This window comes from Panthera leo, chromosome B4 (assembly GCF_018350215.1).
Source record: "Panthera leo isolate Ple1 chromosome B4, P.leo_Ple1_pat1.1, whole genome shotgun sequence".
Classification (NCBI taxonomy): Eukaryota; Metazoa; Chordata; class Mammalia; order Carnivora; family Felidae; genus Panthera; species Panthera leo.
Window position 1 is genome coordinate 29,767,586 of NC_056685.1, and position 20,890 is coordinate 29,788,475.

Genomic DNA, 20,890 nt, shown 5'->3' on the forward strand with positions numbered 1-20,890 from the left:
CAGGAGTTCAGTCTCCTGTAATAGGCCATTTCACTTTAAGTGTATGTTAAACTAATATTGACCTTTACAAAGTAAAACAAAATCTGGGATTTGTGCTCAAAAGACTGAAACAGCAATGAATATAGAAAGTAGGGGATTAATCATCTTGCTTTTTTTCTTGCTTAGAAACTCTCTCTGGGAATTAGTCATTTTTATATATCTTGCAATATATGTAAGACAAGCTTTGCCTACTCTATGAAAATTAAGCCTGTATCCTTCAGCAAATAACTTTGTATAATTTGCCCACAGTTTAACCCACACAGCCAGATACCCAATGTTTCATTTGACAGTGGGTGAAAAACTCAAGAACATGAGCATCAGGTCTTGAGTGGGCATATCCAGACATCAAGGTTGGCCAGGCTTAGGTATTAGGATTGGTGCCAGGGATGAGTTGGGGCAAGGGAGTCATGGTGCAGAAGAGGAGAGTCTGTCAGGGATGTAAGGGTAATGGTAAGGAAGGGGGTATCAGGGCAAAGGGAGGGAAGCAGAAGCAAGGTCATAATAAGGATACAAATGTGTCCATTTCAGACATACATGTGTATATACACAGCCCACAAAGACCAGTGCCCTTGATCTGCTCCCACTGCTTTCTTGGGCATGTGCTATGTACACTTGTATGGAAAAGCAAACCTCAGCTCCTTTCTTTCCTTCTTCTACTCTGAACAAATAAGAAGCCTTGTACTTTGATATAACTATTTCATGCAAGTCTACTGGTTGAGCCAATATATTTCATCAAGGAAATAAAAATCTGTTGAAGGAGGAAGTATATGAATATAAAATGTGTAGTTGTTAGGAAAAATCAGATCTTTTAGTTGTTACCAAAGTGAGACAACTGGGCATTCTCTGAAGAGTTAAAAAAAAAAAAAAAAGAATTTTAAGGACATCAACCAGGCCTGCTTTTCTTAGACTGCAGTGACCTGATGGTTCTGCAGGGTGATGCCACTTGGTGCCCATTCCTTTTGTCTTCTCACCTGCAGGCATCAGGCATTGCACTGCTTTTTTTCAACACCTTTTCTAGATGACCAAAATCTTCCACCCTAAAGATGCCACATCTCCTGCTACATACCTGTATCCACTCTCTGTAGGAATCTTCTCCGGGAGTCCACCCATTCTCAGGGTAGTTGAGGCGAGAGCGTTCTGCAGACCAGTTAGTGCTATACTGGGAAGAAGCTGTGATTTGGTCAGAATGAATCTCCCCTGATTCCATGCCCAGAGCTTCCATACATTTGAAATCTAGAGGGGAAAAAATGGCCCAAAGTCATGAAAACATAGGGGACCTGAAAGGCAGATTCTTTTTATAATCTGGCAAACTAAAACATTCATGTTGACATTCACACAAAATCTTACAGAAGATGACAGTGGGGGACTTATTGAGATGTGGTACTGATACGTGGGAATAAATTCATGGCAGTAATTTTTAAAAACAGGGTTCTGAAGATCTTGTAGTGGATTAATTATTTTCCTAACTGGACCTAGTTGACAGAAATACTATTAGAAATCTATTAGGGGGTGCTTGGGTGGCTCAGTCAGTTGAGGGTCCCGACTCTTGGTTTTGGCTCAGCTCATGATCTCATGGTTCATGAGTTTAAGCCCCACATCAGACTGTGCTGGCAGTGCAGACCTTGCTTGCAGTTCTGTCTCTGCCCCTCCCCCCACTTGCTCTGACTCTGTTGTTCTCAAAATAAATAAATATACTTTAAAAAAATTACTAGGAAATGATGGCACTTTTGATTTATTTTCAAAGTTCATACGAGTACACACCAAAAGTTTTAGTATTTTCTCTAAGATCTAGTAAAAGTGAAAAAAGATTCTATGTCTGTTTATAATCCATATTTGGTGAATAGTAGACCTTAATTCTCTGTCTTTCAGATTTCTTTGTAGTTGGCACCTGGGCCACTTCTCCCTGATTCCCTTTGTTCTCATGCCTCCTGCCCTGGCCTTGTCATGATTATTAACATCATTAGTTTATATTATTAAAACACGAGAGTATCCATCAGAAGTAAACCACAGTATCATATGGTCCCAAGGAGGACCACAGTTTTACAACATAAAATGATAATGCTCACAATGATGACTATGAATCATGAAAGCATGTATTCCATTAGGCCTCATATACTCAGTGAAACAATGAAATATGACATTGATATGAAATATGACATAGAGAAATAAATAATCAACTTTAAGAAATGTGAATCTAAAAGTACTAACATGGGGAAAAAAAGCTTTAGAGATTAAGGATTCTCAATCATCAAGAAAAATGCCAACTAACCAAACTTGCACATTTTCTGAATTTTCTATCATAATAGATGAAGTTTTATGGCATAGAAGGTTTTCTTTCACTGGTTTCATACTTTTAAGCTTAGATTTGTTATTTGTAATATAGAAATATTTATAGGGGTGCCTGGGTGGCTCAGCTGGTTGAACATCCACCTCTAGATTTCAGCTCAGGTCATGATCTCATGGTTCATGGGATCCAGCCCTGTGTCGCGCTCTGTGCTGACAGCGTGGAATCTGCTTGGGCTTCTCTCTCTCTCTACTTCTGTCTGCCTCTCCCCCATGTTCTCTCTCTCTCTCTCTCTCCCTCTCTCTCTCTCTCTCTCTCTCAATAAACATTTACAAATATTTATAGACACAAACATATATAAATTAATTAATCAAATTAAGCACAAATAAGATCTTGAAATTTAATTGGCCTTTTCATTTTCCAGTAAGATCTGGTAGAAAAGATGTTAGCAGGGGCGCCTGGGTGGCTTGGTCGGTTAAGCGTCCGACTTCGGCTCAGGTCATGATCTCACGGTCCATGAGTTCGAGCCCCGCGTCGGGCTCTGTGCTGACAGCTCAGAGCCTGGAGCCTGTTTCAGATTCTGTGTCTCCCTTTCTCTCTGCTCCTCCCCTGTTCATGCTCTGTCTCTCTCTGTCTCAAAAATGAATAAACGTTAAAAAAAAAAAAATTTAAAAAAGAAAAGATGTTAGCATATCTATGGGGCACCTGGGTGGCTCAGTTGGTTAAGTGTCTGACTTTGGCTTGGGCCATGATCTCATCATTCGTGAGTTTGAGCCCCGCATCAGGCTCTGTGCTGACAGTTCAGAGCCTTGAGCCTGCTTCAGATGCTGTCTCCCTCTCTCTGCCCTTCTCCTGCTCACGCTCTGTTGGTCTGTCTCTCTCAAAGATAAATAAAGCTTAAAAAAAAAAAAAGAGTGGGATGCCCAACCAGCTGAGCCACCCAGGGCACCCATGTGACAAATACTAAAAAAAAAAAAAAAAAAAAAGATACTAGTATATCTGCAGGAAAGGTCTCCAAACAGCCCCTGTCCTCTTCCCTATGTTACTTTACAACCTGGCAGCTAGACCTGATGAAATACACAATTTATTCATTGTTCTTTCTGGTGTTTTCCTTGGGCCCTTAAAAGAGCTGGACACCACATAAACTTTGAAGAAGGGTTGAGTTAGTTGAGCATTTTAATAAGATGTGAAACATAGTACTTCCTCTTTCTTTTGTGGAAAGCTATAACCGAAATTAAAACATGCTTCTTTTACACGAATATCCGCTTTTATTCACCTAAAAACAAAAAACAAATGGCTTCCATTGGTGTCTTCACAAACCAATCCACCAGGTGTCATCTATTCTGTAAGACTGCCTTGTCAATAAACTATGGCGGATTTGTTCCTACCCCTTGTGATCAATGCCTGTCCTTTTATGATTTTCAGCCCAGTACACATTCAACGGTGCCAGATAGGGTCTGGCTATAGTTCGTTGTTTCAGGACACTGTTTTGCCATTTCCCACTTTCTCCCATAATTTCAGAGGCTCACAAGCAGCCTTCTCATCCACAATTTCCTTAAGAAAGCACACCAAACAGTTCTTCCTATTGATATCCATAAAAACCATTTAAAAGAGAAAAATAAATATTTGACATTCCAATTCACAAACCATTTCTTTAGTGTTTCATGTGGCCACAGATGTGTGAGGAGGAATAACATGGAGTGTTTACCACAGGGCTTTGCAGGGTGAATAAATACTGACCTTCTGAGACACTACTCTGCAAAACACTGTAGTTTGCTGAGAAGCCTTCTTTTGCGATTGCACTGTCAGTATAAAAAACCATGGAGAGAATGCCCGAGGAGGAACGGATTCGACCTGGTGTCTTCTGTCCACAGTAACGCCCGATGTGAGGACCAACTAGAAAGGGAGAAATGCAGAGAACATTAAAGTATCTTTTGTTCCACCGCAGATGCAAGAATAACCATTTGCAAACATGGGTCCCAGCAGAACCCAGAAGTGTTTTCTTACCCAAAGCAAGTCTTCCCTGGTTAATTGGTTCACTGTGAACATATTGGATCAGGTTTGTGGAGAGGGATTTAAAGTGTGCTTAGAAGGGCAATAACAGGCATATAACCTCATTCCCCACTGAGCAGGATTGTTTTCAGGAACAGAATCAAAATGCTTGCTTCATCTGCAGTGAATGAGATTTGGGCTGTCAAGTGTCACCTTGACATTCATCTCCAGGACCAAACTGCACACACTGCCCAGTGCTGAAAGATTCCAGCTAGGCTGTGATCACCAAGGGTTCTGGAAGCTGCCTTACTCACTTTCCCCACCCTATGAGGAGATCCAGGGAACTGGTCCCGGATGCAACCAGACCAGTGCCAGGAATCTGATTCAACATTGAGTAACCCCAATTTCCTTCTTCATTCCATCTTTTAGTTCTGGAGCCTTATTATGATGAACATCACAGACAGGGCTCTATCTAATGGATAATTTATAATTGTAACAATTAAAAAAAATTAGAAGCTACAGACACCAATAATTTATACGTAATAATAAGTTGTAAACAAAATGAAAAGAAAATGCATCTGACTTTTCTCTGTTTTTTTTTCTCTCCCAAACTTAAGAGACATGACCACATTGCACTTAGGTCCTGTGGCTAAAAGATGGCCCAAAGGAGCCATTTGACTGTGCATATCAGGAAAAAAAGTAGTACCTGGGGCAGTGAAAAATTGGGAACACTGATTAATTTGTGATATGTCAAACTGCAACTGGGCTTAAACTGGCCACCCCTTTGTTGAAGTGCTTTTAGATAAACCTTGGCAGTTAGTAATTGCAACTTGCCACATAGATAGTGCACAAGCCCTCTGGGCTTGGAGAATCTCTCCAATTCCCTGTCCAGATCATCAGCAAGGAAAAAAAAAATCCCCTTTTCTCTAGTTTTTTTTTTTTTTTTTTTTTTTTTTTTTTTTTTTTTTTTTTTTTTTTTTTCCATTGCACATATGGTAAAAACATAGCAGATGGTTTGGGCTTAGAAGGACAATCTGGTGTGGACCATTTTCCCCTCCAAGAAATCCATGGTTCTCTGCATTTCAACTAAGAGTTATTGCTTTGTTCAAGGAAGCACAGTGGGTGGACCCCTCTCTGGAAGGATGGGCCTACAGAAGGGACTTGGTGCGCCAAGGCCCGTGTGTAGAGCTTGGATGCAGAAAGCAGCTGATGAAGACTAGAAGCAGCTTCCAATGTGATTGGAAAAGTGAGTCTCATAAGAACTGATCTCCCTGGAGCCTCACCTACCCACTGAGTTCCTAGTAGGCAGCTGGCTAGTCCAAGCACCCTGCTTTTCGGAGTGCTCAGATCCTTGGCTGACAGGTTTTCAGCTCTTGGCTGGCCCTCTTAAAACAAAGCAAACCTAAAACTACAACTAAACCAAAGTGTTTCCACATTCGAGTTAGTGAAAAATGGTTACTTCGAATATCTGATAACTTCTCCATGCATTCACAGTAATTGATGTGATTGAATTTAAAGAGTTTTCTCTACTGTAACTCCTCATTCTCCAGCAACCAACCATTGTGTGTGTGTGTGTGTGTGTGTGTGTGTGTGTGTGTAGCCTGCTTTATTATGAAGAAAACAAGGACCCTGGCCCATTAGGGGAATTGATACAGATTATCTACAGGGCATGCCATGGTCATGAACAGGGACTCTGTTATGGGAAGAAAATGTTGTTCTATCAGGTTTCCCAGTTGGCAGAAGAGAGCATCTCAGGAGATGAAACTCGCAGTTTTGTTTCTCTTGAGCTTTAATCTGAGCCTCAGCTTCTTCTACAAGTGCTAGTCCTTTGGCAGATTTTCATCATTCTGAATGAATTCAACACTTTTTTCTTCCCTATGGAGCACAAAGTTGCCCATGACATATGCATGAAAACACCGAGCTAGAGCCATAAACTCCGGTCTTTCCTTTCCTTGAAAAGAATCCCATTTCTGATTTACAATCTTAATGAGAGGCCTAGAGTCCATTCGTAGGTTCTCACTTTTTCCCCTCATTTAAATTCCATTATTGTGGTTTCATAACTTTCTTTTTCTTTAGCTTGTGGGCAAACATTTACAGCCTTAGTCCTTGGAGCCGGTCTCTGATCACCACAGCCATTGACCCGCCAAGAATACAAGTGCACAAGGGAAGCCACACTCAACCCCTTAAGCTCTGGCTGCAGATTCTCCACCCTCCCCCCACCACTCCATTCCTCTGGGGAGCGGGGAGGGGGAGTCTCTTTGAAAGAGCAAACAGAAGAGAACTTGTCTAATGCAGACTCATAATTTAGAGAGTCTCCATGACTCACTGGTTTATAATGTTTAAGACATGCCGGGTAAATCTGCCTTCTGTCCTTTAGAACCTTGCCCCCGGATAGCAGTGTGCAACTCTCTTTAGGAGCCCTCAAGATATGAGAGTGAAAAGGCTTTTTCGACTATAAGACAAAGAAGTATTGAATTTTCCTGAACAACAGCAAGAACTTAGCCTAGCAAGCTAATGCAATATTGATCTGAGCAAGAGTGGGCACAGTACTTATCTATCTCATGCATGTGCTCATTTGTGTATTTACATGAACACAGCTATTGGATTTCCTCTTTCCGTTAGGCCAAGGAGATGAATGGAAACCCACAAAAACAGAAGTGGAACTCAGCAATTGCATTACTGAAGAATTTAAGTAAGCAATATGTGCTAAACAATCTCTTGGGGGGACAGTAGGTGTATAGTGACCATATCTTTCCAGGTGTGAAGGCAATAAAGTATTTGTGCTATTTAAAATATATAACTGCAACTGGGAATGGCATTACCCTGTTATTTGCATTTTTCCATTAATTTCTCCAATAATTAATCTCTCCAATCTCTCACCTCAGAATGAGACAGTTTGGTCTCCTGTTCCCTTTCTATGGTGGGGGGCAAAAAAATAAAGGCAGCAATCTGTTATAAAGACAGACTTTCAAAAGGAGGCATTCTGAATAACTAAACAAAAAAGGTAATCACTTCGAAAAAGTACAAAATAGACCAGGTATTGTTTTCCTACAATAATAAACTTTTTGTTGGAGAATATCTGGACTTGGCAACTTTTCCCCAGAAAAAAAAAATTGCACATTTATGTCATTTACATTTTGGAATGTTTATAATTTTATGTTTATATCATTTCTATTTTAGAAGTTTAATTTAATTTTATTTTTTATTTTTAAATGTTTTTATTTGTTTTTAAGAGAGACAGACAGCATATGAGCGGGGGAGGGGCAGAGAGAGAGAGGGAAACACAGAATCCAAAGCGGGCTCCAGGCTCTGAGCTGTCAGCACAGAGCCCAGTGCAGGGCTTGAACCCACGGACTGTGAGACCATGACCTGAGCTGAAGTTGGACGTTTAACCCACTGAGCCACCCAGGCGCCCCAGAAGTTAATTTTAATATAAACAGTAAGTCAATAAAATCCAAACAGAGCTCAATCTAGCGTTCATGAAACTTACTCCTCAAATAGTTGATAGTTTTTGGAATGTAGGTAACGACAGCAGCTAAAGCCTGGGGGGAGAGTTGACTTCATGTGTGCCCATGTGGTGTGAGCTAAGCATTCGTGTTTGGCTCCAGAATTCAGCACAAACATTTGCAATATCCACCAGGGCCGGGCAGTGTGCTCAGCTCATGGCTCACAAACCATATGTAAACTTCCACCAATTACTACAGAGTCGCTACTTCTGAATCCATGGAGCTTAAGGAGTGATAGACAGAGATGTGTGATTCACAACAATGCATACCTCGACTTGAGTTTGGGAGTAAACTGCTTTTCTTCAAAGTCAATCCTATTCAATGGGTAGCTTTCAATTACATAGTCACCTAATTCAATGTGTATGATAAAAGGCAACATAAAATCACTTGATGGTTAAAAGCCTTCAGCGCCTTCTGGTTGTTGTTTTTGGAAGGGATATCAAAGAGTAAAAGCAATTTTGCTGGCAAGGGACTGTATGTGTTGAACTACTATAACAAAAATGTTTCTAGTGCCACTGACAAACCCAGGAGGGGAAGTCTGTCATTTTTGCCTAAAAAGGAGAGAGCTGTTATGCTGGTGTAGGCTGGACAAGGCTAGGTAAATTTTAACAAATATACAAACACAGTTTCCATATTCCAAGGCCAGTTTTCTCTGGGAATAAGTCAAGTGCACCGTAGTTTAAAACATTAGTGAATTGCAAGGCTGATAACTCTTATTGTTAATTGTTCCTCGCTTCAACTCAGTGATTTTCTAGAGCCAGAAAATTACTACTTTGAAAAACCCTTGACACTAATAACAATGTGCTTCTTTCTGAAAGTATTCTAAATAAGTTGGTTGATTGGACCTCCTTTTCAAATGTCAATTTAAATGTAAGTTCTAGAATGGAAGGCTGCAAATTTGGGTTGTGAACAAATAAACCCATTATTAAATGTTCCAACTATTATTACAATACTGTTATAATATTGTTTTCCTAATTATCAGATTGAATACTTAGAAATCAATCAGCACTCTGTTTGGGCAAATCTCATTACTTAATGAAGAGTTTCGATAAGATCATCATAACCCTATTTATATAGTAAAAGAGCAAAGACGAAACTACACCAATGATAACTCACCCACTTACTGCAATGACAATATAAGCTTTCTCTAAACCCAGTTTATCTCCATTGCTGTTTACTGTTGAGGAACATAGCTAAATTGAATTACGCTGAGAATTTTAATGTCATTTCAAAGGCAAAGGCAATCTCTTTCACATGATACTTGCCCTTCATTTACAATTTAATATTTATTTAAATATTCTTTCCTCCAGCCTGATCATAATATCTGACTCTATTTTATAGGTGGTTACATATTTCTAACTGCATGATTCGTAAGAACTTCCAAGCTGCCCTTCCTGATCTGTGTAGAGTGTGTTCTCTAGAGAAATCTTAATATTAAACCAGACTAAACACAAGACAAGCAATGCAGCTGCAACAAATTATTTGATATTATCTCCCTCTTTTCAGGATTTGGGTGTGTATTTTTGCCATTCACCTTCTAATTCACAAGGATAGAAATGGAAAACTTTCATCTAGCTGTCCACATGGCCACCCCCCTGCCCCCTACCTCCTTCAAATCTTTGCTAAAATGACATTTTTGTAATAAGGCCGAACCTGACCACCTTATTTAAAATTTCAACCTAAATATCCCCGTCTCTTAACCCTAGTACTTTTCATGCCTTTGCTCTACTCTACTTTCCTTTCTTTCATTTTTGTTGTTGTTGTTGTTTACAGAAGTTCTCACTTTTTGCATTCCAAGGACAGAATTCTTTCATCTGTAAGTGTATTGTTTATTGTCCAATGGCCCCTGGCAGAATCGAAACTCTGGGTGGGGGGGGGGGGGGTGGGGGGCAGGGCAGCCATCTTTGATTGTTCTGTTACTAAGTAGCTAGACCAGTGCCTGGTACATGGCAGGTATTCAGTAAATATATTTTAAAATGTAGGATAAATTTAGATGATAAAAACAATGTATACAGATGATGTGTTGAGATGATTCAAATTGCCAAAGATAAAAATTCCCTAGGGAGCAGATAAGGAATCTGTCTAAATTAGGAATGTCCAAACATCCTCTTTCTTTTTCTAAATTTCTAAATTTTTGGTAACCGCATAATGGATGCCATTTCACCCTTAAAATTGTATCAAGTACTTAACCTCTCTGGTCTTTAGTCTCTGCATTTGTCAAGTGAATTGTTTGACTTAACTGATCTCTTCAGGTCTGTGAATTAATGACCAGTAGGCAGGTCAATGAAATGAGGCAAATACTTTAGTCAGGAAAACCATGTGTTGGTCCTAATTCTATCACAAAAATAGCTATGAGACCATTTATAATCATTCATGGCTCCAGTTTCCTTACCTATAAATTGAAGAAATTAGACTAGATAATTACTGTCTTTTGAGCTCAAATATTTCATCACTACTCTTCATAAAGAGAGTTACCATTTTGCTTTGTTTTATCTCCTCCTTCTGAACTATTTTTTTAAAAAATGATGCATGTATCATGACACTTGTAAAAGGTCTCAGTGCCCTTTCCCCAGATTCTCCCCTTTTGGGGATGCTTCCTGCCCTTCTTACCATCAGGGAATCCATCCCAGATTTCTAGCCGGTCATAGCGACAGAACATCCCCCCTGGAGGGTTTGAGTCAAGCTCCAGGTCAAAGCTTTCAAATTCCAGGATAATCTCTGACATCTTTGGTGCAAAGATAATATAAGTGCATTCAAGGCTGTTGGGATATTTTTCAGGGAATCCTGGGGACTTTATCACTCCACTAGGTGCTGTGTAATTCTGAGAACATTCAGGACCTAGAAGCAAAAGAAAAGAAAGAGCAAAGTGAAAATCCCACTCACACAACTTCACCAACAAATAACCTGGGTAAAGGCAGCATATCTTTCTAACAAAAGCTCATGATTATAGTCACTTTCCAAATCACTCATTACTCAGCCTTACTATAGGAGTGATAGGTATGGAAAGTCAAGTTCAGATTTATTGTGTTCACCTTAGTTTTCCATTTGTGTGAAGCAATTTAAAAACTTCTGCTGTTGCAGAGAAAAAAAAATGACAAATATCAAATCATGTGGGAACAATGAATGAGTAAGCTACAGAAATCTCGACAGAGCCCTAGAGAAATAATTATAGCCCCTTCAAGCTTAAATCTTTAAATCTTGAGGCTGACAGCCCTTTATTGGTGAAATAGAACATTTACAAAGGCGAGGGAGAGAATTCAGTGGAGGGAGTTTGGGTTTCAGATTCCTACACCAGTGACTCAGTAACTCTGCCAGATGTGACCTATGCCTCTTTGACAAACTAAATGTGAAAGGTAATTCGTACATGTATCCAGGGTGAGTGACTCATTTTGAGTGGTGTTGACACAGGTGTGCCGGTAAAGTGTGGCTGTTAGTGAGGGCACGATAAACTGTGATTACAGGCCGTGTTGCTAGAAGTCACTTGATATCAATGTTGACATTGTTGCCTTCCCCAATGTATCAGATACAGTGCCATTCTAAAATTATTTTTAACATACATGTGTGGGTGTGTAATGTGTCTATTTATAGTGTATAATTTTAGTGACTATTCAGGGTTTTCAACACTTTACAAATTATGGTAATTGGTAATTTAAATTGGTCAAGCTCATACACACCTATAGTGCAAGTTGACCTTATGACCGTATGAATGACCACAATTTTGATTCATGGCGTCCAGCGGCAAATGGGGTGGTATTCACCACACCATTGAAAATGGCCCATCTACAAGAATATGAGCACATCAACTTGACCCCTTATCACCATCACCGCTGCTATGATTTTCAAAGGGATCCTAAGGATCTCTGGGAATCAGCAACGACTTGATCCTCTTGAAACTCAAGATCCAACCTGGGAATATTCAATTCAACAATTCTTTCCCTGGGCCATTGTCTCACTGATGGGCACCCTGTGATGGCATGCATGGATTCAGCTCTAATAAGGAGGTTGGTTGAGAGTGTTCTTAACTAAATATTCTCCCACAGAGCCAAGTACTAGAGACAACACTGTAGGCATCAATACAGATTAAATTAAACCAACAGATCTCTATTTTTAGTGTTTAGAATTGCTACGCTGAATCTCCACCTCAGTGCGTTTGGCAGGCTTTTGAGAAAACAAATCAATTGTTTGCTCTCCATGTACATACTAGATGTTCGTGGCACTGGAGACACAGAAGAATAAAAATTACTAGATGTACACAATAAACCTGGCCTTTAGAGGTCTGACTGGTTTAAAATGCCTTCCAAAGCCTTCACAGATGTGGCTCATCCTTCACCATGGTGGCTTCAGATACTCACTTATTTGATTCTGGTTAAAGTTACTAACATGTGACATTTACCATGTCAATTACAGGTAAGAAGATTACAGAATGTGCTGTATCATTTATATTCTGTTTCTAAGTTCATGGGTGGCTTCTAAGATGACAGGGACTTTGCCAATTTAAGACATTAATTTACAAAGACATTATAGTTTACAATTATATATATATATATATATACATACACACATATATATAAATATATATACATATATATATATATATACATATATATATATATATATATATATATATATAATATTGGAATCCCTTTCATTTTATTTTTAAGATGTAGGAACAGTGACCCTGGAGACCTCCAGCTTCCTCCCTGGGGCAGTGCGGGGTGGGGGGGGGATGCTTTTTTAAGATCCTTATAAGGAAAAGCTGACAGTGGGGTTCAATTCAGGTACTAATATTTTTTCCTTCTTAAAAAGGTAAAATTATCCAGGTGAGATCAAGATTTAATAAGAGGAAAAAATGACAGGGATTAAAGGCATACTTTCAAAATCAAATAATTTCAATGCTTTCACTAAGGCTGGCCCAGGTTTGCTAAGGAGTGTGACAAAAACTGGAGAAATTCCATGGAGTAGTAGAAGAGAACTGGGTTGAGCACCAGATCTGTGATCCAGTCCTACTTCTACTGCTAACCTGCTGTGTAAACTTGAGTGGCCTCCTAACCTTCCCAGTCTTCAGATTTTGTACATAACAAATCGGAGGTGGGCTTTAGGATTTGGGAAAAAAATCCCTTTAAACTTCAAGATTCTGTATTTTCCTACTTGTCCAGTAAACATCAACATTTGTTTTAATATTTTTCCTGTTCACTGTTGCATAGGTTTGCCACAGATGAGCAAGCACTTCCCAAAAACGAGCAAGGCAGGAGTGGGTGAAGGAACTCTGTAGAGAGTACAAAAGCACTAAACAGGAGAGAGGGAGAGCAGCCCCGTGTGTCTAGGCATGAGTGAGCTGCTGCTGTGAGAGGTGACACACGGCATTGGCCGCCAGTGAACACTGTGCTTTTGATTTATTTGTAAGACTTGGAGGACCTTGTGTGGCTGTAAGAATGCCACGCTTCATTGTTAATGACAATAAGGGTACACAATGGTAACAGCTAAGATGGTCTCCTTGGAATTATTATTAAAATCCAGACTCATAACCAAATAACATGTGAAGGGATCATTCTTGCTCTCAATAAATGCCATGTCTTCCCCACATGGACACGCAAAGAAAATGTCTACAGCTTCTTCCAGCAGTTGAGGCTGGATAACCCAGACCAAGGGAAGGACAGGGGAGGAGTGATAGGTAGTGATGCTTGGGTTTCCTGGAGAAATTGTTTTAGGTGAGTGGGAATAATTTTCAGGTTGATGGCCCAATCTTTCACCATCTAGGAAAAGACACATAGAAGGGAAAAGTGAGGGACCTGGGTAGAAAGTTAGGGTGTCCAGGGTGGCTCCAGGAAGCATGGGAAGAGGCGGGGACTGGCTTTGCTGACTGACATTTGCAAAGGTGGCCTTCGAGAAATGCAGCCTTAGGGATGCAGAAATGGCCTAAAATTTCCTTAGAACTGTAATCTAGTGCCAGAAAACCTCAAGGCCAACAGGTGAAAGACTCATTTATTGGGCCAACTATAATTAGTATAATTTATGTGTTTTGAGGAAACTTGAAATTGCTGCAGTCTGGAAGAGGTGGTATGTTTTCAAAAATAAAAAAAGGAGATTCATGGATTCTATAATATCATTAAATGGCTTTTGAGGAAAAAAAATATCCATGAACCTGTATATGTATGCATAAATGTATTCGTTAATGACTTTCTATGAAACACCTGTAAGGACTATAGTATATGCAGTGAGGGGGGGAAAGATGTTTTCTTTGCATTTTTCAGGTGGTACCAATCTGGTTGGGAAATAAAATATGCGTATATGAACAAATTTGAAAATATTAAGAAGCATAATGGTTAGTGAAACATACTTGGATATATGTGTGTATACATAATATGCATTATGTGTATATTGTGTGTATGTGTGTGTGCACTTGCATGTGTAGAGGACAAGTTGGGTATATGCATAGGAAAAAAAAAAGTAGAAGAATTAAAAAAAGCTTTTGAGAAGAAGAAAGAAAAGAGCCAGAGCCAGGTTTCCATGGAGGTTAAGGGATATAAACTGATAGAGAGCGAAGGCTCTGAAAGCTAATGGCACCAGCTTCATCCATAAGCATTGTTTACTGAACACATCTTTGGTGACAGGCACTGGCTACATGTTTCTCATGTTTTCATCTCAACTTATCTTCTCAATAAACCTGTGTTGGATACTATTATCCATTTACCAGATGAGGAATCCAAGTCTCTGAACATTCAGATTGATAGTCAGAGGCAGAATTAAACTTCACATTCAGGTTTGCTGGACATTACCCAGTGCACTATCCGAGGCAGGAAACCAGGTGTGGATCTGTGGGATTTGAAGCTGGAGAAGGTTGGGAGTACTTGATGTCAAGCCTTAAGCTTGACCCAATGGGACATTGAGGTTTGACCCAATAGGTGATGGACACCTGCCATAGGCATTTGGAGGACAGTGGCTTGATGACTGTTTGAGAAGCTGTGTGTAGCATGAGAAAACATAGGGAGAACCCAAATTGGGCCTATTCAGTTAATGTAGTGAATGCAGAAAGGCAGCATGACTCTCGGAGGCTTTTGGATGTAAATTCAAAAGAACTAGAAGCCATATTGGACGTAGAGAGGCAAGAAGAGAGAGAAAAAATAAGGCTTCAAGTTTCAAAGGTGGTGTTGGAGATCAGGATAAGGAAATTACAGTACCTCTGAGGAAATGGAAGTATAGGGGGCTGAGTTCATTAGGAAGGAATATGAAGAATTCTCAATGACTTAGTTATAGATCTCTCTCTCTCTCTCTCTCTCTCTCTCTCTCCTCTTTCAACTATCTTCAGATCTTCGAGAAACACTGAAAATGAAAGGCTACTCCTAAATTCCTTTCTGACACCTTATTTTCTTTTATAGTGCCATATGCCGGTAAGTGAGCAAATGTAGATACGTGTGTGTGTGTGTGTGTGTGTGTCCATATACATACATGTACAATATGATTTCTACAACAGGTCAAACAGCTTTCAACACAAGAAAATATGTATATATGTAATCAGCTGTACATACTGAAGTCATATGTATACTATTATTTATTCAAATGTTTGCAGAATTGTTTCTATCTATCCATACTTGTATGGGGCAATGGCAGATTTCTTTGAAATTTTAAGAAGTTGTACCTATGTTCCTAGAAACTCCTAATGACTCCTATTTGTTATTCTCAGTTGCCGCTGAGACTCTGTAATTGATGTAACTAGATTTTTTTCTATTAAAAAAAGCTCCTATTCTAGGACAGTACACTCAAATCTTAAGCTTCTGTCCCTGGATTGGAACTCCCACCCACCACATTACTGCCAACCTAAAATGGAAGGTTAAATTTAACACATTAAAGGAATCTACCAGCTGTTGTAAAAAACAGTGACATCTGGATAAAGATACATTGTTTATCAATTGACTGATATGTGCATTCAATTCTTCAAGGCTGGGAGACTAGGAATTGTCAGATTCTATCCATCTCAATATATACCATTTGAACAGAAGATTACTACTAAGTGATTATATTGTAGAGGGAGAAAGATCTTTATTTCCTAAGGGGAATGGCATTTAAAGCTTTACTGTTTTGTTTCCTCCAAGAGGTTCTTTCTCTAACTATTCCTCTTCTTAACAGACATTAATAGAAAGCCTCTTCTTCCTTCAGCAGCTTTAGAAACTCTAACACCAGTAGACTGCTTTCCCTTTCCTGGGAAATACTAGTTTTGAATTTTGTAATGAAATAAAGGGAACAGGATGTATGTACATGGCTTTAAGATAAAGGAGACTCACACATTTTGAATGAAAGAAATAAAACTTCAAGAGAAGATCACACTTACTTTTGAAGAAAGATAAGAATAAATGCTCTTAGAGAGTTTTACAGAATATATACCCTATAAACACTGGTCACCACATTAAAATGATGCAATTTTGAGTCCTGAAATACTTTAAAAATATTTTTTAAAGTTTATTTATTTATTAGAGAGAGAGAGAGAGAGAGCGCACGCGCGTGCTCACAAGTTGGGGAGGGGCAGAGAGAAGGAGAGACAGAATCTGAAGCAGGCTCCACGCCATCAGCGCAGAGCCTGATGTGCGGCTGAAACTCATGAACTGTGAGATCATGACCTGAGCCGAAACCAAGAGTTGGACCCTCAACCGACTGCGTCACCCAGGTGACCCACTTAAAAAAATCTTTAAACACGACTTCTTCCATACATTGGGTAATTTTCCTTTGTTTAAAGTATTTTCCAACAGTTTTGTAATGGGAATATACAATTTTTTACAAGAAGATCAAAGCATTATGCCTTTGTCTTCTTTTCCCTTTGTCATTCATGGAATCAAACAATGGTAATGAACATTTAGCCACACTTGTTCTGCAGGAAGTCACTCACCTCTCTTGAAAATTTCATAACGTATGGAAAATCCAGCACCATGTGTCTCATAGTCAGAGACAAATTTAATAAAAAGAAATGGCCCTGAAGACACTACAGGGGAAGGAGCAATCTTCCCACAAAACTTTCCCCATAAGCGTCCATTTTCATTGTCTCCATCGATGACTTCCACGTAGTCATACCTAACATAAATACAGGAGACAACAGGTTAGTGAGAAATGCCCTTTTAATTTCAGTGATATAGAAGGCAGCATTATCCAGCATAGTCTGTTAGGAAAACAGTGCTATCTGTATTCACCACTGTATTACATGGAGGGATAAAAATCTAGCAAAATGAAATAATCAAAATGGACTACATCATGTCTGTATACATCATCTGGCAACACAGAACTATTAAGAATAATGGTGTCCATTATACTTGCAGACAATGTCAGTTAAAGTAACCAATTAACAAGAAAAAGAAAAATCTCACGAGCACAATTCTCTGTTATTAAATTGTGTTCCTTTGTCTGTGGTGGTGGGGTGTCAATACATAATGCTATGCATTCTTTTCAAACTGTGAAGTTCTTTTATGAATCCAAAATGTCTCCTTGGCTGGAGCTCTCCATGAAAAATACTTTGATTTCTGTGAGCGACTCTCTAAACATATGGCCACAGAATAATAAACAGATTCTTTACTATTTAACTCAATTCTACCAAACTCCAGACTTCTTAGGAAAAACTCTCTCAGTATCCACAGTGGTTAAAACACAGATCATCTTCTCCAAAGCTATACTTGAATTGCAGAACATAATCTCTCCAAAGAAAAAGGTTTATTTAAAAATGGAAAATTACTGTGTTTATACCCACCAGCCTGAATCTTTAAAGGAATATTGTTGCTTGAAAAGGAAATGTGACACACTCCAAGTCACCAAAGTGATGTGATTTTTTAAAAAATCGGGCTTAATAATAATACACTAAGGAGACAAATGGTAAAGGAAGTCACAATAAAATATTATTCTAAATATTGTACTGAGATAACACATATGCTTCTTTACCTCCAAGAGGTGGGGAGCCATCTCCAACAAACTAGCATTCCCCCTCAAAAATAGGAAGAGTTTTGTTTGTTTGGTGTTACACACTTCTTAGTGCCTTTCCCTTTCCTCTCTTGTTATTTACCAAGTCACCTAGGATCCAGATAATCTGAGCTGTCTTCCATTTTTCTTCTAGAACTGACATGAAAACATTACAGTCCATTCATTTCAAACCTTTATTTTATTTCTGCGTTTGACTTGGTTCAAAAGTCCTGGGATATATTAATTTCAGGAATGGCTAGAATATGGCAGTAATATAAACTGTATCTGGCAATTTAAAAGAGATCAAAGTGGGGGAAATCTTCATGATGACCAATGTCATCTTTAACAATCTCTTTTCAAACTGTCCAGGACACATTACTTATGTTTACATAAAGTCTCACGAGGGAACTGCAAAGATGATATCACTAGTTAGAGTGGACAGCTTAAGGCTCTCTAAATTAAAAATGACATTACCTCATCAGTTAAAATTGTGTGCCAGCTCTGTGTATATCAAGAAGAAAATAAAGCTGACATTGATGGAACTAAGCATTAACATATGTGAATTATTGTATTAACTGCATTTCCTTTGCTGCATCTGATGTTTCCAGTAGTAATCATTGGCTGACCCCTCTGCAAAACTATGGACATGCACAGAAGAATTGTTCATTTCTCAATACCTTGGGAGACGCTTTGCATGTTAAAAGAAGATGAAGCAGGAGGGGGAGAAGAAAAAGCGGAGGAGGAGGAGGAGGAGGAGGAGGAAGAGGAGGAAGAAAGCATTATGCTCAAAATCCTTACTGGCCTTTTACACTTAACTGGGGGCAGCTGGAAAGGACACCATCTCTGTATTCATTAAGCCTCCACATTGGCATTTATGTAGTAATTCCTTTTATCTCTACTGCTTCATTGACTAGACAGGTCTGCATGTTTTGCCCCATGTTTGCTTATAATTTAACTGTGGTTTGAACTGTTGGCTATGTTTGGCCTGGTGATGGTGCAATATAGGCTTTTTACTTGAATCTTGACATGGTCTGAATACTAAGTGGCCAAATCTTAGTGCATTTTGCTTTCCAGGCACAAATAAGGGAGGTGGGTCAGGCTTTCCTAAGAACTGGGGGCACTTCTGTGAGGAGCCTTTCCTCCCAGGTAGGAGAGAGCTCAGCTAAGATAGTGCCAGTGAGTTGCAACAGAGCAAGAAGCTAGTATTTTAATTCACATATCTGCTAATAGTAAATACCAGGCTCTCCTCTTGGCAACAGTAAAAGCTATTTTTAACAGGAGGAGAGGGATTAGAATCTCTTCCCAGCAAGAGATAAGTCATTGCATCGTTAAGTGCCAATTTTAGGAAATTGAATTATTCGGGGATACAATAGTTACATTTATAAACTGGAAGGCTGCTATCATTTTAGCACTTCCCTTCAAAGCACCATCCAACAGGGCCCCAAAGAGTGTCACAAATAGCAGTTCATGTAAATATTCAGGAGGGTTTATGTGCACAAGTTGCAAAGGGTAGTACTGCCAAGGAAGTTAAGAAAGCAGCTTGCATCTCCCTCTGGAGTTGATACCAGTTCCACTCCATAAGTTTCTTGCTGGCAAACGTGGTGCCAGGAATGCAGCAGGCATGCCAGCAATCCCTCCCTAGAGACTAAATGTGTCACCACAGCAACGCACCCAGCCTGCATTGGCCTGAGGCCCGAGATACTGAGTTTGCAAATTTCGCTCCCCCAGGCGGCTGCACATTGCTCTGTTAGTGCTCCAGTGTGGCAAACGCCGCACTTCTTGGAATGTCAAGATCCCTGGTCATGACGGCGGGGACCTATACAGGTGGAAGCCGGGCCACTTGCTTGACTCTCGTGCTGAACCCACACGCTGGAGAAGAGCCGGAGGAGAGCCGGGAACTTTGTCTCAGGAGCTGGGCCCACGCATAGAAGCTAGAGGAGGGGCCAGCAAGCTGACATGCCCATCCGTTTGGAGCCCTGCTCCAGAGCATGACTGCTCCAGGTGACAGGGAAGCTGCGTCTGAGTCCAAAGCGCACTGTCTTTCTGTGCAGGGGCCTGGAGGGTCCCAGCCAGGGAAGCCCTTCCTCAAACCTCATCCTGTCCACTTAGCACAGGAATGTAAACGTCACGTGGATTTTTTAAATATTTAGAGGACAACCAACCTCTCCCCCTTTAGGTATCCTGCCACTTTTTTTCTTAACTCTCCTACCTTAATGCATTCCCTTAAGGAGACTGCATTTACTGGGAACTAACTCTTTTACAACTTAAAGACACTTTACCATGGTTCCTGGTTTAGGGTGTGGTACTATGGTGGCACTTCTCAAGAGTGTCCCGGGCTTGGGAGAGCAAGCTCTTTTTTTTTTTTTTTTAAATGTTTATTTAGTCTTGAGAGAGCACAAGCAGGGTAGAGGCAGAGAGAGGGAGACAGAGGATCCAAAGTGGGCTCTGCACTGACAGCAATGAGCCCGATGTGGGACTCCCACTCACGAACCCAGATCCTGACTTGAGCTGAAGTCAGATGCTCCACTGACTGAGTCCCCCAGGCGCCCCAGGAGCACAAATTCCTTAAGCTAAAGGGTGTTTTGCCCCCACACTCCCCCTTCCCTCACCCTACCTGGGTATACGTGTGTGGTGAAACATTCTGAGTCCTAATACTAATCACGAGTTAGGTTTCCCATAAGAATGATAAAAGAATAAAGATTTCCTTCTAAGAATTCTTGAAAGGATTACCCAGAGATTATTTTTTTTTTTCTCTTGGGAAGTTTGAATTACGGCTTTAGGAAAATCGCCAAGTAGGGGGAGAAGGGATGGGAAATGAGAAATGTACTCAGTCACTAAAGAGTGGTTTCAGAGGCTTTATAGGTACGCAGTGCTGAAGAGAAGAATAGCACACTTTACTCAAGTCAGGTTTTCTCTGGTGAGTACAAATGACCCCTGACTCTCCATGGTGGAGCCCGCTAATGGGAAGAAAGCTAATCCTCTGCGGGGTGTTGTCTGTACAGGGGAGCTACTGTACCAGCCCCCCACAGCTTCTGGACATTCTCGTATGATTAGGAAGGGGGTTATAGGTGGTGGCGTCTTTTTAATCTCCTTCCAAGAGGATCTGCCCCCACGTGCATGTGTACATTAATAATGG

At 40.1% G+C, this 20,890-nt stretch overlaps 1 protein-coding gene across 4 annotated transcripts in view; it reads right to left on the reverse strand.

The window, feature by feature from the left end:
- The window catches only part of NRP1 (neuropilin 1), a 137,893-nt gene that overhangs the window by 65,100 nt on the left and 51,903 nt on the right, over positions 1-20,890 (reverse strand). For all 4 annotated transcript variants that reach the window (XM_042945308.1, XM_042945307.1, XM_042945306.1 and 1 more), the window contains exons 3-6: positions 16,700-16,881; positions 10,432-10,659; positions 4,064-4,219; positions 1,106-1,272 (exon numbers count right to left, since the gene is read on the reverse strand). In XM_042945308.1, the coding sequence (XP_042801242.1) occupies positions 1,106-1,272; positions 4,064-4,219; positions 10,432-10,659; positions 16,700-16,881 (733 nt within the window). The remainder of the gene's footprint in view (positions 1-1,105; positions 1,273-4,063; positions 4,220-10,431; positions 10,660-16,699; positions 16,882-20,890) is intronic.